Source organism: Grammomys surdaster, unplaced genomic scaffold (genome assembly GCF_004785775.1).
Source record: "Grammomys surdaster isolate TR1022 unplaced genomic scaffold, NIH_TR_1.0 126906, whole genome shotgun sequence".
Taxonomy (NCBI): domain Eukaryota; kingdom Metazoa; phylum Chordata; class Mammalia; order Rodentia; family Muridae; genus Grammomys; species Grammomys surdaster.
In genome coordinates this window covers 1,094,072-1,113,106 of record NW_021621692.1, presented here as the reverse complement: position 1 = coordinate 1,113,106, position 19,035 = coordinate 1,094,072, and the positions used below count along the sequence as shown (strand labels likewise).

General features: G+C 37.8%; 1 protein-coding gene across 2 annotated transcripts in view; it reads right to left on the bottom strand.

Moving 5' to 3' along the window:
- The window catches only part of Cep112 (centrosomal protein 112), a 406,791-nt gene that overhangs the window by 331,062 nt on the left and 56,694 nt on the right, over positions 1-19,035 (bottom strand). For both annotated transcript variants that reach the window (XM_028761272.1, XM_028761273.1), the window contains 3 exons: positions 7,618-7,704; positions 2,905-3,004; positions 500-618 (listed from right to left, as the gene is read on the bottom strand). In XM_028761272.1, coding sequence (XP_028617105.1) covers positions 500-618; positions 2,905-3,004; positions 7,618-7,704 — 306 coding nt within the window. The remainder of the gene's footprint in view (positions 1-499; positions 619-2,904; positions 3,005-7,617; positions 7,705-19,035) is intronic.

Below are 19,035 nucleotides of genomic sequence, written 5' to 3'. Positions count from 1 at the left end.
AGCTGAATCTGTAATTTTCTGAAGTCTGTTTTCACACCAGGGATACACTTAATACCAAAAGTGATCCAAGATGATCACTAAGCCCTAGTACCAACACGTCAATGCCTTCCCAGTTTATGTAAGCATAAACTATCCACTAGGGATTTTGCTCACATCAAAACAAGTTTGTACTTCAGCCTGAGCTATAGAATGGTACCTGGCATTTTAAGAGAGAAATGACTCAAATCCCAAACTGAAACCATTATTTCCATAATCATTTTAGTTAAAACCTAATAGGCTATGACAAAAAATGCAAAATGTTAATTCAATAAAAATAAATTAAAAAATATATTACTTTAAAACAAAAACTATTTCTAGAATATAGACTTTGAGATGAAAATATACCGAAATAGGAGCACTAGCAAGTTCTAGTTTCTCCTGAAATTTGAAGCATTTTCTGTACTTGCTAGCATGTCCCTCTCAGATGCACACGGTTCTGTGGCTGACTTGGGGAACTTACCTTTTTTTCCCAATCATTGTTCAGAGATTCTGTGCTTTGCTCACATATCTTCTTCAGCTCGGTTATCTGGCTTTCTTTAGTTTCTCTGATAACCTGACAGTCACGGATAAGGATCTGAACTGTCAGAAACAATGGAAATCTAGTTAAACCAGTTCTAGGAACCATACTAGAATTTGATATCTAAACGTAACGATACATTTAATAGACAGTTTTTCACTAACTTACTTTTCTAAAAACCCTTCTTATTTCGTTGCTTTTTGGCCATTTCTATAATCATAGAGGAAATTGGTTAATTAGTCTCCCTAGAACATTTAAACAGCATTCTAGCCTCAAATATTTCTCCTCTACTATGGCCTCTGTCATTTTAAAGAGTCCATTCAACAGTGTAGATCTCATAGGAGAGCCAGCTGGGAATCATGCTAAAGTCCTATTCCCCTAAAGGATATGGGCCAAGGGCTCTCACCAGGAAAACAGCTCTTTATAATCCAGCTGCTCTTGGCTCCATCTCTTGTCTCCTCCACATCATAAAATGGCCTGTAAATACACCAGCTTCTCTGAGGGCTTCTGTGGACACTCACTCCTATTCACTATCAATGCCACCACCTACTTCTTTATATACCCTTCTACTATGGAAAATTTTCTGCTCATGGAGTGTCAGCTCAGGGTATAACCTTTCAAAAACACTAACCGAATAGATTATTCCCCTTGAAAAGAGAGGAAAAAAAAAAAACTCCTCTAATTTGCAAAAAATCAGGTCTCTAGGCGCATATATGTAGGCAAAATACTGAATACAAAATAAATAAATATATATTTTTTAAAACTGGAGGATTTTTAAATTTTTTTATTTATTTTATGTATACAAGTGCTCTGCTACATGTACACCTGCATGGCAAAAGAGAATATCAGATCCCTTTATAGATGGCTGTAAGCCACCCATATGGGAATCAAACTCAGGACCTCTGGAAGAACAACCAGGGCTCTTAACCACTGAGTCATCTCTCCAGCCCATAAACAAATCTTAAAAAAAAAAAGAAAAAAGAAAATTTTTTTCTTTTTTTTGTTTAAAAAAAGCCTGAATATTTTTCAAGTTTAAGGATGTTTGAGATGCCTAATGTGAAACTGAGTGAGAAAGAAAATCTAGAAATATAAAATACTTTAGCTGTCACTGGTAACAACTACAAAAAAAAAACCCCAAAACCCTGAAGAAATATCTAATTACTTTCGTCAACATTTATAAATGAATAAGAGTCTCCATTCTTTCTTTTTAAATTTTAAATATTTTTATTTTATGTGCACTGGTGTTTTATCTACATGTATGTCTGTGTGAGAGTGTCAGGATATCTTCGAACTGGAGTTATAGACAGTTGTGACCCGTCATGTGGGTGCTGGGAATTGAATCCAGGTCCTGGCTTAACCACAAAGCCATTTCTCCAGCCCCATTTTCACCAACATTTAAAATAGGAAATTAAACTAAAAAAAATCATAATTTACTGGTTAATTCTCACATGTAACTGCTCCACTAAACTGTCAGGAATATCACTATCCATTCCACTACAGTAGGTCTGCTCTGGGAGAAACCCAATAAACTTGGCAGCACCCTAGACAGAAGTCCCTTTGCCCCTCATTCTTATTCACTGCTTACATCTCTTCTGTCAGCCGGATCTTAATCCTTCAGTTCCACACTCACTAATCCTAAGGCTGCAACTCAAATGTTCTAAGCCTTTATCAAAGCATGTGCAAAATTACACAAGTGGACACAGACAGACAGACAGACAGACAGACAGAGTCACACGCCTGTGGACTAGAGATGTTCTCAGCGGTCAAACACTTGCCCCATGCACACACACACAACTCACCAATTTTATCCTTCCTATCCCAATACAAGAAACTTCTCTCTTCAACTAATCAAATTATCAAACTAATCAAACAAATGTTATTTTCTCAAAACGTGATATCTCGCTTGTGAATACTTGAGAATTTTAATTTTGGTTCATAGTAGCCAATTTAATACATAATTACATGCTTTCTTTTTCCTTCTCAATGAATGTATAAGTAGGAAATATATTTTAAGATTTTTTTATCAATCCCAGTTGTCACTGCACAACACACATACCATATATACACACACATACATACACAAATACACACACACCACACACACACACACACACACACACACACCACACACACACACACACACACACCACACACACACCACACACACACACACACACACACACACACACACACTTACTTTACCTAGTTACATGAAAAGTCCATACAAATTTCATCTATTGTTGGGAGCTCACAGTCTCAGAAATGAAATTTTACTTCTAAACTTTAAATTTTAAATTATTAAAGTAAATGTCAGCTGTTATTGGAATATTCACATCAGACACCATCACCTTTCTTTTCAAGCTTTCGTATGGTCTCCTCAGTTTCAGTTTGTTTCTTTTTGTATAAGATTTTCACCTCTTCTAATTCATTATTCTTTCTTTCTAAAATCTAAAAAAACAATGTATAGTACTTTAGTATATATAGAATTAATATAGAATATGTAATTATCAGTGAGCACAGTATTTTGTAAGTCTATCAGTCTCATAAATGATTCCACTTAAATACAAAAATTACTTTATATACACTAACAAAATATTAATACACTAGAATAACTTATGTTAAAATATTTTGTATAAACTTTTCAGTGAAATTTTAAGAAGACTGAATAATAAACATGATTTGGAAATTAAACTGTCATAAAGTAGCAGAGAGATGTCATCAGACACAGGCTCTTGGGTCATGCACTCCCCTGCACTGGGATGCAGCATCCTTCATAAAGACATCCAGAATCCCTGCCACCAATATCCTCCTGTTGTGCTGCTTAAAGCCAAAAACTCTTCCAAGTGATGATTTACCAGGCTCCATTCCTATCAAGCTGCTTTGTGAATCAGAAAAAAAAAAAAAAAACTCAAAATGTCAAAAACGTTAATAAGTTTTTCACTATTTATATTTTACCAGTTGTTTCAAATTTAACCACTTAATAAATATAGCCATGATTTTATATTTTAGAGTAAAAACAAAAAACAAAAAGAGAAATAACCAAAATAGGAAAGGTAATAAACAGTAGAAAATGTTGCCCAGGAGTGCAAAAGAAAACCAGAGTGAGGAGGGGGTGGGCCTGGCTGCTGCTCTCAGAATGCAGCTAGACTTCCATACGCCCTAAACCAACTTTAAGCAAAGTTGTTCAATGATCTCAAAGTAGTTTCTTTCTCTTAGTATTTTTATTAGTAGCATTCTACTTTACCCTTCATGTTTTAGAATTAACACTATGGCTGCTGGACCAAATCCCACAAACCATGAGCCAAAATAATTTTTCTTTTCTTAAGCTGCCTTTTCTCAGGTATTTGGTATAAATGGTATGAAACTAATTAACATAAGTTGTGACCAAGAAATGAGGTCACTGCTGTGATAAGCCTGATGCTGTCTTTCTCTGGCCTTTGGAACTGGTCTGCAGGAGGGCAGAGAAGGACTAGAGAGCTGCAGCCTCAAGCAGCCCTAGAATACCATACGCAGAGCTTAGGAAGCTCTTCTGGCTCAAGGCTGGGAAACTAGAAGACCAATAGAAACGGAGATACTGTATCAGATGAAGTCACAGAGTCTATCAGAAGCTGGGCTAGATGCTATTCATGTTTTATTCTGGCAAAGAATTTGGCTGCATTCTGCCCATATCCTGAAAATACATGAAGCTTAACTAAAAAGTCATAGATAAATTTGTCAAAGAAAATTATGAGATAGCAAAATTAGCTGGAGTGTGGCATACTTACTACTTACTGTTTTAGTTGGATTTATAAAGAATGAGAACAGAAAGAAATGTACAATTTGATTTTAAAAAAAATAGAAAAGAAACAAGAAAAAGTTTGAATCTAGTTAAAATTGAGGACAGAGCAGGTAGGAACAAAACGTGTATTTGTTCAATAGAATAGTGCCAGTAGAGAAAGCACAGATTAGTGCTGGCCCAACAGGAAAGGAGCCATAATGGTCAACACTTCACACCTCCAGAGCAGCAGGGTTAGAGCAATGCAAGGTTATCTAAAATTTCCCATTTGAAAAGACAGTGACTAAACACAGAGAGCCAGGAGGGAATCCTGCTCAAGAAGAGTTACCTAGCAAAGTGGTTCTACCAGGTTTAAGCTCAAAGACACACAGATGAAATTCAGCTCTGGATCAAGGAGTCCAGGATACATCTCAAGCTGATATGAAGACTGATGTTGTTCATGTGGTGCTGGTTTTGCAACTATGAAGAGTGAGGAGGTAACAAAGTCTTGTGCAGTGTTCTAGAAAGTCACCTAGGCCAGGCAATGGCCCAAGAGAGAGGTCATCTGTGTTATAGGCAACTGAGCTGGAGAAGCAAAGCCAACCAAGCCCCAGGGAGAAGCCCATATGATACTACCACAACCCCCACAAGTCTGACTTGGAGCTGAAGGTCTGGTATTTCCAGTGATGCCTTTCATTGCTACTTGGTCTGTTCTATTCTCCCTTCCTTCTCTCTGGAATGGAAATAGTTTATCCTATGACATTATGTGCTGAAAACGTATCATTGAAAAGGGCTCATATTTAAGGGACAGCCCTGAGTTTGAGAAGAGGCATGGCCTTTGTTCTTTTGAACAGTACTGGAACTATGAGACTATGGAATCTTTTAAGGCTTAACTGAATGCATTTTGAATTCTGAGAAGGCCATGATCTCCAAAGTCCCAGGGTTTGGAATGTTTGGTCTGTATATAAAATGCCCTCCACAGGCTCAGGTTTTGAACATCTACTTCCCAGCTGATAGTACTATTTTGAGAGACTGTGGAACATTTAGAAGATGGGGCCTCACTGGAGGAAGTAGGGCTTTTGATGTCAGGCATTGGGGTTTATAACCCAGCCCCACTGGAATAGAGATGCATTCCCCATAAATTTCTCCACAATGGTTGACAGCATCCTCTAAAATAATAAGCCAAGAAAAAGAAAAAAGCCTTTCTCCCATGTTTCTTATCAAGCATTGGTCATGATGATAAAAAAGGTAACTGGGTTTGAGAGGGGGACAAAATGGTAAGTGCCAAGCTCCAGGTTCAGTGAAAGGCTGTGTCTCTGAAAATGAGTTGGAAAATGATAGAGGGAGATAAGCAATGTAGGCCTCTAGCCTTCACAAGCACATGCAATAGAAATACACCTTATACAGATTTTGCATATGCACACACACTACATGTGCACATGCATGTGCACACACACTCCCATCCCCCCCTATACACACACAGAGGATGAATCAAATAATATACTTAATATTAGAGCCTTTCCTGTTTCAGAGATGCTTGCATCCATGAAACTGAGGCCTCAGTGTTCTGCCTCTGCCCCTGCTTTGTTTTCCTTTGTTTAATTTTTGAGCCAGAATCCCTTTCTCTGAGCCAAACAGACTACTCTGGTGGTGAATACCAGCTACTCTAGAGACGAAGGCAAGAGGAAGATGAGGTCATGGTGTGCCTGGACTACAGATGTGTTTAAGGCCAGCCTGAGACCGCCATGCGAGGATTAGTATGCCTAGCTGATTCTGTCTTTTTATTCAGTTTGGGGAAGCAGATGCATAGGCTTAGTTTTTAAAGAGCATGTGTAAACTTACTATTTGTACAAACCTCATGAACTTAAAACACACATCAGCAAAAAATGTTTAATAATTATAAAAATATAGCATGAACTAAAATTCTATATAGCAAAGCACAGTTGATGTTTGCTGAGACACTAGGAGAGATACAAATTGAATTAAAAATATTTAAAAATTGGAGCTAAGCTTGGTAGTACAGAGCTACAATTTAACTACTTGAGAAGCTGACACAGGATAGTCACAGAATAAACTTAAGGCCAGGCTAGACACTGATCCAGATACTGAGTCAAACATATTTTTTAAATGGGTAGCAAGGTAGCCTAATAGTGTATAGTACTTCCCTAGAATTTATGAATCCTTGGCTCATAACACACATAATAAGTGAGTCAGCAAATAAACAAATAAATAGACAAACACTAAAAAATTGGAAGGCAAAATCTGAGAGACCTACTCAGAAAGGAAGCCTGCCAGTCAGTGCAGCATTCAACTACATGCGGCAACAGCAAACAGAACTGAGTTCAAGAGCTGGCTTGTTTGTTTTGTTATTGTTTTGTGAATCACAGGCCTTCAGGAGAAATAACTTTATTTGAAATGAAAGCTCTATTCTATAGACATCTGGGTCTTTGCTGTGAGAGGACCAAGAGTTATCTCTGAGTCTAAGGAGAGCAAGTGCAGCAGCACTCAGGAGACTAGGTGGAAGGAACACAGCTTGAGGCCTGGTGGGAAACAATGTGATCCTGAATCTAATTAATTAATTAATTAAAAACAGAAACTGAATCAGAAAGCTGAAGCAATCCGGATAAAACAAACTATAGTATTTACAGCTGTTGTTTTACTTCACATCTCAAGAATGGTGCAAAACCTGATGGTAAAGACCTGTTGGCCGGGCAGTGGTGGCGCACGCCTTTAATCCCAGCACTTGGGAGGTAGAGGCAAGTGGATTTCTGAGTTCGAGGCCAGCCTGGTCTACAAAGTGAGTTCCAGGACAGCCAGGGCTACACAGAGAAACCCTGTCTCGAAAAAACCAAAAAAAAAAAAAAAAAAAAAAAGACCTGTCACCCAGGCTACTTGAGAAGGCAAGGCAAGAGGATGATGAGGCCAAGGCCAGGCTTAGTAATATAGAGTAAGGTCCTGTCTTAAAACAGCTCACCAATACAGTATTTTCTTGTTGTAAGTTATTCAGCTACACAAGTGCACACAAACACACTCACAAAAGTCATTAGTAATGATGTAGTAAAAGCTATATAAAAGTAAGTCTTAAAATAATGCAATGTTATAGGTAATGTAAAAGTAGGACAGAAATAGACATGTTTTACAAATAAAGTTCACAGATAACTTCTGATGGAATTTTACTCCAGCAAATTTCACTTGTGACACACACTATTTTCAAGTGCCTAATCGGTGTGTAGATGGAGAGTAGTGTGGCCTGTCCCAAGCCCAGAGCGCAGTGACACTGCAGACAACAAACGTGGCACATCCCTACCTTCTGCACCTCGGCATCATGCTTCTGCTGCAGCTTAAGTTTCTCTTCGGAAAACTTTGCTTCCATCATTTTTGTTTTCATGTCCAACTTCAAGGGAAAGATTTCAAGGTTAGCAGAGCATCATTTGACAGTGGGGTCCTGCTCTTACATGCAAACCCACACGGGACCTCAGGCTTTATTATTTCCATTTCAGTAAGTCTCTTCCAAATTTTTCTCTCTGCTCACATCTGCTTGCTCATTTCAAAATACTTTTAGCCTATGTGTTGAAATATAACATTTTAAAAGAAAGAATATTCACATAAATGGCAAATTACTGTCTAGGCAGCTGGCTCAGTAAAGCACTTGCTATGCAAGAGTGACTTTGATCCTGAGCCCATGTTATAACCACAACCAAACCAGGCATGGCAGTGCACATCCCAGCTCTCAGAGAGCAGAAACAGGACGGTCCCAAAACTGCCTGGACAAAATAGCCTAGTGTACTTGGTAGATTGTAGGCCAATAAAATTGCTCATTTCAAATAAGAATGGAAATAAAGCAAACAAATAATTTCTCAAATTAAAATTTCAGTAAGTCAAATAAAAATCTCAGTAAAATGCCTTACCAATAAAATGGTCACATGGAAAACAGGTCAGACATAAACATCAAGTCAGAAAATATGGATCATTTGTTAAAGTCAACAATAAATTCAAATATATATAAAAATACAATATATAAGCTTTTTGATACAATGTGAAAAGACCAAATTTATGAGGTATAGACACAGAAGAAAAATTCCATGTTAAAGACATAAAAAATGTATTTAGTATATTGGAAGAAAATTGCTCAATACTAGGGAAATAGATAACCATTCAGATAAAAAGAGGCAGGCAGAACCAGAAAAAAAAATCCTCACATTTTACTATAGCCAAAACACTTAAAATTCAGAAAAAAAACAAAATGCACTGAAAATGGTGAGAGAGAAGGACCAAGTCACACATGCAGGCAGGCCTGAGTTTTCAGTGCAAACTCTACGCACTGGAAGGACATGAAAGCATACATTTCAAGTTCTGAAAAAGACTCCATTGCCTAGTCAGCTACTCTATCCAACAGAACCATCACAATATTAGGAGAAGCAAAAGATTTCTGAGACAAAAGTAGGCTAAAGCATTATATGACCACTAGGCCAACGCTGCAGTTGACACTGGAAGGAAGACTTGAATGGAAGAGAATGACACATTGAAGAAGTTCCATGGGCAGGGAAGGGGTAGGGGGAGGGGAGGGAAGGCTCCAAGATAATTATTAATTATAATTAATAATTACAATGAGGCCTTAAAAACCATCAGACACTACAAAATTAACAACAAAATGACAATAACAATTGTGAGTATCGGTGGACTAACTCTGCAATCAACAGGTACAGAAGAACTGACTGGATCAGACAGCACATGCCCTCTTTTTGCTATATACAAGAGATGTGCCTCACACAGCCAGCCAGCCAAGTTAGGGTGAATGAATGGGCAAAGGTAATTCAAGCCTACTGGTACCAGGAGACACATGGGGTGAGTACTCTGATCCTTGACAAAACAGACTTCAAATCAACACTACTCAGGAGAGACAATGGTCTCTTCATACAGATTAAGGAAACAATCCATCAAGAGAACATTACAATTCTAAGCATATTACACCAAACACAGGTGACACAATTCCATACAGCAAATACTATGAGACTAATCAACACCAACACAGTAATAGTAAGTGACTTTAGTACCCTATTCTCACCAACAGTCAAGTCATCTAGGCAAAAAGCAAACAAGCATCAAAGACGAATGACAGCATAGATAAAATGAACTAACAGGCTTCTACAGACAACTCCACCCAAGCACTACAGAATACACAGTCTTCCCACCAGTCCACATGTTCTAGGACACACAGACCCATCCCCCACGCAAGCACTACAGAATACACAGTCTTCCTACCAGTCCACATGTTCTAGGACACACAGACCCATCCCCCACGCAAGCACTACAGAATACACAGTCTTCCCACCAGCACACATGTTCTAGGACACACAGACCCATCCCCCAACCCCCACCCCAAAATAAGAAAATTGAAATAATGTTCTATATTCTATCTGACCATAGAATAAAACTGGAAATCAAAGCAAGAGAAACCACAGAAAATACACAAACTCAAGGAGACTAAACACTACACTACTGAATAATGGTTGTGTCATTGAAGAAATCAAAGGAATGTACACTTTTCCAGAACTGAATGAAGATGAACATACAGCATTCTAAAACCTATGAGATACAATGAAGCCAGTCCTTATAACTCTAAATGTTCACATGACAAAATCAGAAGGACTGCAAACCAGCAAAAATGATGCATCTCAAGGCATGAGAAAAACAAGATCAAACAAGACCCAAACCAAGTAAACAGAAATAATTAAGATCAAGGCATAAATCAATGAAATAGAAACAAATTAACACAAACAATAAAAAAATGAAAGTTACTGCTTTAAAAAACAAAATTGACAAACCATTCACCAAATCAATAAAAGCTAGAGAGAAAAGACTCAACACTGTAAAAAATACTCAAAAGTGTATCTCTGTATCAGAGATAAAAGGCAGATTACAATAGATAGCCTTGAAATACAGAAAATCCTGAGAACATACTCTCCCAAACGTGAACTCTACAAAATTAGAACTATAAAAGGATGAAATTATAAATAGATTAAACACACAACAAGAAAAAACATAAAAATGTAAATATATCCATAGCAAGCAATATGATTAAAGTTAGTAATAAATGGCCTGCAATAGCACTGGAGATTCATGAGCCTCTTCCTAAGCCTGACGCCTCTTCCCTTTGCCTTCCCTTCCCTGACTTGTCCAGTTCTAGACTGCAGCTCAGGAACTCTCTTTATTCCTGAAATACCTTTGCTGAGTAAGTCACTTCTTTTCTTTCCCACTCTGCCCATTCCCCCTCCCTTACCCTCTGACTGTGCCAACCTCTATACCCACAGACTTAGCTCAAGATTAGTGGCCTTTGAACTTGTGCTTTCTTTGACAGCCACTTTTGACTGGTGAGATCCTCCTTTCTTCTACCATCCTTCCCCCTGCCCACTGCCATCTCTGCACCCACAGGCCTGGCTCCAACCCCATGTTTTGGGAGCCATCTTTCCCTGGACCAATTACAAACAGGTCACCCACCGGCTTTGGCGGGTTTCACTCAAGTCAGGCACCTCCTGCACTGGCCTAATCTAAGGAAAGCAGATACCACACCAGACACAACCAAAGAAGGAAGTCCACATGTGTAGTAGGCCAAATTATTGAAACAAAACCCACATGAGTGGCCAAGATATCACATCTCTCATCAAACCCACTGGTCCTATAGAAACCTAGATGAACAACAGAACACAGAATTTAAAAGAAAATCATAAGCTCTATCAAGGAATGTAAAGAAGACACAAGCAAACAATTAACTGAACTCCAGGAGGATAACAATAAACACCTGAATGATTTCCAAGATTATACAAATATAAGTAGCTGAATGAAATGACAAAGATAATTCAGAATTTGAAAAATAAATTCAATAGAGATAGAAACACTGACTACAATGCAAGCTGAAATGGAGATGAAACTGAAAAAACTCAATATTCCAGTTAGAAAACTTAGGAGAAGCCTTACAATAGAATGAATCAAACAGGAAAGCAGAATCCTGGGACTCAGAGATAAAAGGGAAGATCTATAAAAAGAAGCAGGAAATATGAAAATTCAAAGTCTAAGAAAGAAACAATCAAAAGACCAAATATTTTAATTACAGGCATAGATAAGGGAGAAGAATCACAGGAATGCCACAGACCATATCTTGGCAGGATCATAGCAGCAAGTGCTCCTAACCACTGGGCCATCTCTCCAGCCCATGGAAAATGTTTTTAAAAGAGAACAAATAGGTAATTTTAGCATGGAAAGGGGAAAATTTTTTTAAAAATTACAAAAATATTCCAATAATTGATTAGAGGAACAAATAATTAGATACGGTTAACAGATTTGAGATGGCAGCAAAGAATTCTGTAAATTTCATTTCTTAAAGCTTGTTGTTGATTCCTTGTGAATCTCACATCATGCACCCCACTCCCACTAATCTTCCCATTCCCTGGTATCCAGCCTCTGCCTGAGTGTTACAGCCAATGCCAACACCAGCACCTGGATATCAACAGGGTTCCAGGCAGCAGCCCAGAGCAGGGATGTCTGCTCACAAGAACCTGGGGCCGGCGCTCTTGCCTGCTAGAGGTGTTGGGAGACAAGCTGGCAGGGGAGATTCTGTAAATCTCATGCCAGACCAAGAGAAATTATCTAAACACCTAAGAAGTGGGAAAGGCTGATTAAAATTTTAAAAAATAGGGCTGGTGAGATGGCTCAGCAGTTAAGAGCACTAATTGCTATTCCGGAGGTCATGAGTTCATATCCCAGCAACCACATGGTGGCTCACAACCATCCGTAATGAGATCTGATGCCCTCTTATGGGGTGTCTGAAGACAGTTACAGTCCACTTACATATAATAAATAAATAAAAACCTTTGAGTTGGAGCGAGCGGGGTAGGACCAGAGCAAGAGAGAGAAGGGAAGGGGGGAAAATTTAAAAAATAAAAATAAAATAAAAGTTTTACAGTCTGTAAGATAGAACTCCAGGAGGTTAATAAATACATGATTGGTTAATCTATACAACAGAATGTGAATGGGGAAGAAAAAAATGAAAGAAATAAGCCAAAATGATGCCAGGTTTGCTATTTTTAAAAAGCTCACTTAAGTAAGCCTGGAGGCACATGACTATAGTTCCAGAAACTTATAAGGAGGAGAAGGGAAGGAGGACGAGGAGGAAGAGAAAAAGAGGAAGAGGAGGGGATGGAGGAGGAGGAGGAGAAGGAAGGACACAGTGCTCAGCAAACCCCAGACTCTAAGAAGAAAGAAGACAACACCTAGGAAGATCACAGACAAACCTCTGGAGAACATAACAGACAATGGGAGACAGATGCTATATACATGGGAATAAAAAGAACGACAGCTCATTCTGATCAAGAACAACAGATATCAGTCTACTATGTAACACCTCAGATACTGAAAGGATAAGAGAAAAGCCATGAGGCAAATCACCAGAGGCTCTCTAAAAGAATGAAAGAAAAGTATGCCAGAGGTAGCCTTAGGTCTTAAGGAAAGAAGCTTGGAGAAATAGTAAATAACTCGTCACACAAAAAGGTCAGTTTTTACCTCCTCATACTTTCCAGAAAAGAGAATTTCACAATTATAAATAAATAATAAATAAACAGCCAGCCAAGCACAGTGAGCAGTGATTTGTGTTTGGAAATCAACACATGAGGATGGGGACTGGTTCATCCTCTCCCTGTCCTCTTCCTGCTGCCTCGTCCGTCCACTCATCGAATCTGATCGAGGACCTCTGAGGAACCACACATACAGAACCCAAAACAACACCTGTACTAGAGATCACAGAACACAGAACTTGAAAAAATAAGGAATAACTATAAAGTATATTTAATTCGTGGATAAAATAATATATTTAATATAAAGAGTCACATGAAATAGCTAAAACATGGTGGGTAAAAACATCATCTATTTATATTGTTAAATTAAACTTTTAAAATAAAGATGAACCAGACATGGTGGTGTAAGCCTGTAATTCCAGCAACCAGAAGGAGGAAGACCAAGCAAGCCCAAGATCAGCATGGTCTAGACCAGCCAGGGCTACACAGCAAGGTGTTTTAAACATCTATTCTAAACAATCAATCAATTTCATAAGATCCATATAGAAATAGAGAGCTAGGTAAATATATTTAGTCACTATGAGCCATTAATCCCAAGATTTAAGTTCATTATGAAATCAACAGGAACTTCATTACAACAGAAGATACATAAATGTTGAAAAGATAGGTGGAATTAAGACAAGCCTACAGAAACTAAAACTGAATACAGACTGAGATGAAGCTATAGATGAGAAGATAAATAAAGGCATTAATTGTCGTTTAAAGGTGAAACCCATGAATTACATTAAAGATGCCTTTACATCAAGAATGATCCACAATATACAGCAGCCTCTCTAAACAGAGCCAGAAAATAGAGACACTGGTAGTAACAGAATAGCAAGAGCAATACTTGTGATAGTTTGTATATGCTTGGCCTAGGGAATGGCACTATTAGGAGGCATGGTCTTGTTGGAGTAGGTGTGTCACTGTAGGCATTGCCTAGAAGCCAGACTTCTGTTTGCCTTCAGAACAAGATGTAGAACTCTGAGCTCTGCCTTCATCTTTTCTTCACCTACACTGCCATGCTCCTGCCTTGATGATAATGGACTGAACCTCTGAATCTGTAAATCAACCTCAATTAAATGTTGTTCTTAGAGATGCCTTGGTTGTGGTGTCTGTTCACAGCAGTAAAACCCTAACTAAGACATTTGTTTTTGTAATATTTTAACAGTAGCAGCAATGGTAGCAGCAATGCCACCACCAGCAGCAAAGAATACAGAAACAATGCAGAAGAAAAATAACTGGTTCATTACACATTAGGAGCAAAGTACGATCCTAGAGATCTGCATACATTATTTCATTCAACCTCAACAACAACCTCCCAAACTGGGTGCTTTTATTATCTCAATCTTATAGAACATATAACTAGATCACAAAGAGGTACCTGCTGTTGGTTTCACAACAGGAAGATAGAATGCCTAGATTCACTCACACTCACAAGTTTGTGTACAGCTGATAAGGTTACTTGATATGGAATGGATTTTAGAAGATGGTTCATCTATTCTAAACATCTCATCATATAAACAGAATTCAAAGGAGGAAAAAGAAGATATATTATCTAAATAAATAACCCTGTGGTCTAAAATTTCCCCGGGAGGAAAACCTGGCCAACTGGAGAGAAGATGGCCTGGGCCCAGATGCACACTCATCACCCTCTACACACTGAGCACAAGCATGCCTACCCTGCCTGCCTGCTGTCAGAAGAGGCCTTTTACTTGACTGATACTTACTGAGTTGACCTTATAGAATCTCAACTGGAGGTTTCATAACAAAATTTGCTGTTTAAATGTTTGAGCTTTCACAATATTTCCTATTTTTAACTATTGAAACTTTCTGTGAGTATTCTATATTTTCTGCTGTAATTCTTTACTCCTCTCATAACTTACATTTTACTCTATTAAAATAATACTTTCAAGATCACAATAGTAGACATTTTTCAAGGTCCTAGAGACCAACTAGAATAGTGGCGATCACAGAAGCCAAGGCAAGCCAGAAGAAGGGGTGAAAATAGTGAGCTTCTCTGTGTGTTGCCCATGATTTTTCATACAAATCTACTATTTTTCATACAAAGAGCCTTTGATAACCAAATCTCAAGCCTGCTGCACCCTTAACTGTGGTGTTTGAATAGGAATGGATCTGATAGACTCATGTGTTTGAATGTTTGATCATAGGGAGTGGCACTCTTAGGAGGTGTGGCCTTCTTAGAGGAAGTGTGGAGGTGGGCTTTGAGGTCATATATGCTCAAGCTATGCCCAGTGTGGTACAGTTCACTTTTGCTGCCTGTGAATCAAGATATAGAACTCTCAGTTCCTTCTCCAGCATCATGTCTGCCTGCATTCTGCCATGCTTCCCACCATGGTGATAATGTACTAAACCTTGAAACTGTAAGACAGCCCCAATTAAATGTTTTACTTTATAAGAATTGCCATGATCATGGTGTCTCTTCACAGCAATAAAAACCTTAACTAACACTGTTGGGCAACACACAGAGAAGCTCACTATTTTCACCCCTTCTTCGATTAGTTTGCCTTGTCTTCTGTGATAGTCTCTGTTCTAGCTGATCTCTGGGACCTTGGAAAATGTCTCTATTATTTCTGCATTTTTCCCATTGTTTTACTACCTACAGCTAGCCATTCTTTCTGAATGAGTCCTATATTCGTCTTCATTACTATAAATGTATGCCTCTGGGGCTTTAACTGTTCAACTGTAGCTCCCCATGTAAAAAGAGTAACAATTCTGTCTTCAGGCCATAGTTGTTCTGTGTCAACTGTCACCTCAACACTTCCTACAGAATGCCTATAGAGTATTAAATTCAACAATCAATAAAATCAGTACTCACTATTTACAGTTACACTCTGTATCTTAGACTCCTCTTTTCCTTCCTTATCAATGTCTAAATGACTTACCAAGATCAATCCCAGGAGGCCTGGCTTCATTAGCAACCCTACTGTTACTCATCTGACAGTTCTTCAACCCTCACATTAACTGTTACAGCAACTTCTCCACACTTTTTCAGCTTTCATCATTCTGATCCAGCTGAGAAACCACGCTGACTTAAGTGTCTCCAGTACACTTGTAAAAGTCTCCTTCTCTACTGAAGCCTCCTGAGGCCCTTGTCTTGTCAGCAATTTGTATCTCTGACCAGCACCCTCTTCTTCCCCAGGACACCCCCGCTATGGATGAATATATGAGCTCTCCTAAGTGCAGGCCTTGTTCATCCTCTGGTCTTCAGCTGCCGTTAAAATATCACAGGATTCACCTCTTGGCTCAACTATCACTTCCTCCATAAAATCAACCATAAACTCTGCTAACAGAAGCCAGCTCCTCCACCATTATAAGTTACAATGTTTCCTACTCTACAGTGCCTTTCAGTTGCTTTACACACCATTCTTTTTCAGAAAGAAAATGTAAGGTTTGAGGACCTTCTCATGTTCATTGAAAAAATATTTTATAGTCATATTTTTATTGGATATTTTATTTACATTTCAAATGTTATCCCCTTTCCTAGTTTCCACTCCGAAAACCTCTATCCCATCCCCCCCTTCCCCTGCTTCTATGAGGGTGTTCCCCTACTCACCCACACACCCACTTCTACCTCACCACCCTGGCATTCCCCTACACTGGGGCATCAAGCCTTAACGGGACCAAGGGCCTTTTCTTCCATTGATGCCAGATAAGGCCATCCTTTGATACATATGTTGCTAGAGCCATGGATCTCTGCACGTGTACTCTTGGGTTGGTGGTTTGGTCCCAGGAGCTCTGGGGGTTATGGTTATATTTTTAATGATATTAACAAACTTTGAGAATGATTATAATTATATATTTCCTTAATGTTGAGAAAATGTGTGTATGAATGCATAAATGTATATTATGTTTATTAAAGTTTTACATCTTGTAAAAATAAATAAATGAGCCAAATTTTAAGAAATTTTAAGTGAGCCAGTGAGGCATATGGACAGAGAAGCCCTTCTTAAAATAGTGCATTTAAAAAATATTCTTTTTCCATTACTCAAAACTAACTAGTGCTTGGCTCATTCTCATCTCCCAATCTTCTAGTTTTAAAGAGGTTTATTTTCAGACTGAGTATCCACCTAGGCCACTTGATCACAACATAAATTTTACAGTGAAAAAAAGTTAAAATAAATGAGGGAAAATGCCCTTCCTAACTAAACTCTACACACATGTCTGGATGATCTCCTTAGACAATTTCTTTGAACATCTCAAATAAGAAACCCACATTTGGAAGAAGAGAAATCAAACGATCAGGACTAACTTCAAAGTACTAGCAGCATATACCAACCCATGCTGAGGAAATCATAGCTAAGACAAAGAAGAGGAAGTTGGATGACTCCACTTTTTAGAGAGCCTTCTTACAAGCTTTAAAAAAAAAAATGTTTTTCAAAATTTTACTTAAAATTGGGCCCTATTTGATCGGAAGTATTTACTTCAAACAACTGCTCTGAAGTTGTACATTCCTACAAAATTAATAAAACTACTGAATATGCCGATTCATTTAACATAAAAGTCTCGTTGGGAGTAAAGATAGTCTACTTCAAGTATAATTGACTACAAGTGTCATTTGTTCATTTTATTCAACTTCCTGTTTACAAACTTTATGCTAAGCATTGTCTCACTGAAAAATAATTTCCAAATGATCTACTCAATCAGTTATTCACATCATTCATACAAAGGAGCAATGTGCTTAGATAAAATGCTACTTTTTATTATTATCCATTTAAAATAAACAAAATTTAGTATTTGATACTGAAACCAACAGAATACCAAAATAAAAAATCATAATAATCATTAATGACTATAATAGAAAAAAAAAGTTACTTAGACAAACATCTTTTCACATGTTTAAACTAACAAGGCCGGGCTGCAGAGGTGCAGCCAACAAGCCTCTGGAGCAGCTAACGGCAGGAATGCTGCTTGAGCCCAGGAGAATATGACCAGCATGGGTAACAATGAGATACTGTCCACACATGCAAAAAGGGAACATGTGTGTGTAAAATAAAATACCAAGAAATGTCCCTGCATGTTGACGAACTGCTTAAAAATATCAAAAGAAACCAAATATACAAGAAGCAAACAAACGTTATTTTGATATATAGAATAACTACAAACTCTACAAGCTTTGAGTGAAATTTGGAATGTACCCTTAGTAAGACTCTTGGAATTTAAATTGTACAGCATTAACAAAACTTCAAGCACAGCACTATCAGTGCTCGAAATTTTCAAAATGCTATAAGCAAAACCAGAATTACACACTTGTTTAGTCACACTGTTTCTGAATCCCAAGGATCATCACAAATCAATTTATAGAACTGATTCATAAAGCAACCCTCATTCTCCTTAGGGGCCAACTTGTGACCATCCTCCTCTCAGAGGACTTGACTACCTACTGATCAGATGAGTCACTATGCTGGGACCAGTTCTTCTTTACTAGTATATCTAGTGCAGCTTTCTCTCAAGATACAAATTTGAAATATTTCATTGGGCAAAATTATTATCTGTTATACCAATTTATAACAAAGAATAAGTCACTCTCATGTTATTCCCAGGGATTAGATATACATAAAACTCTCCCAAACATTAATGATAATTATTTTAGAATCTATTTTATATTAAAACGATAGATATCATGTACATAATTTATTCTAATTTTTGATATTTATTCTGGTTTTTAAAAACTTGTTCATAATAAGACAAATTATATGAAACAATGAAATAACTAGAAACTACTGTTTTATTTTAAGTTCTCTACATGCCTTGGCATTTATTTCCTTTAGTGATTTCCTGTCTCTTCCTCATTTCCTCCAACATCAATACCTGTTTTTGGTGTTCTGTGTGAACAAGTCAGCAGAGGATAGAATCTATTCAGACATCATCCATGAAAACACTCAGCAACTTCTAGGACACTGACACTGAGCTAGCTCCTGCCTGGGGAATTTTTACTGTGGAATTTCTTTGTACAATTATTTATTAAGTTTTGTGATGGTATATTTTATAATAAAGCCAGTTCTCTCATTTATTATATAAATTGTTTTATTTGACTCTATTTAAATACTAGATTTCTCTTGTAAACTCATAGGGGAAAGGCCTAATTAGCATTATGT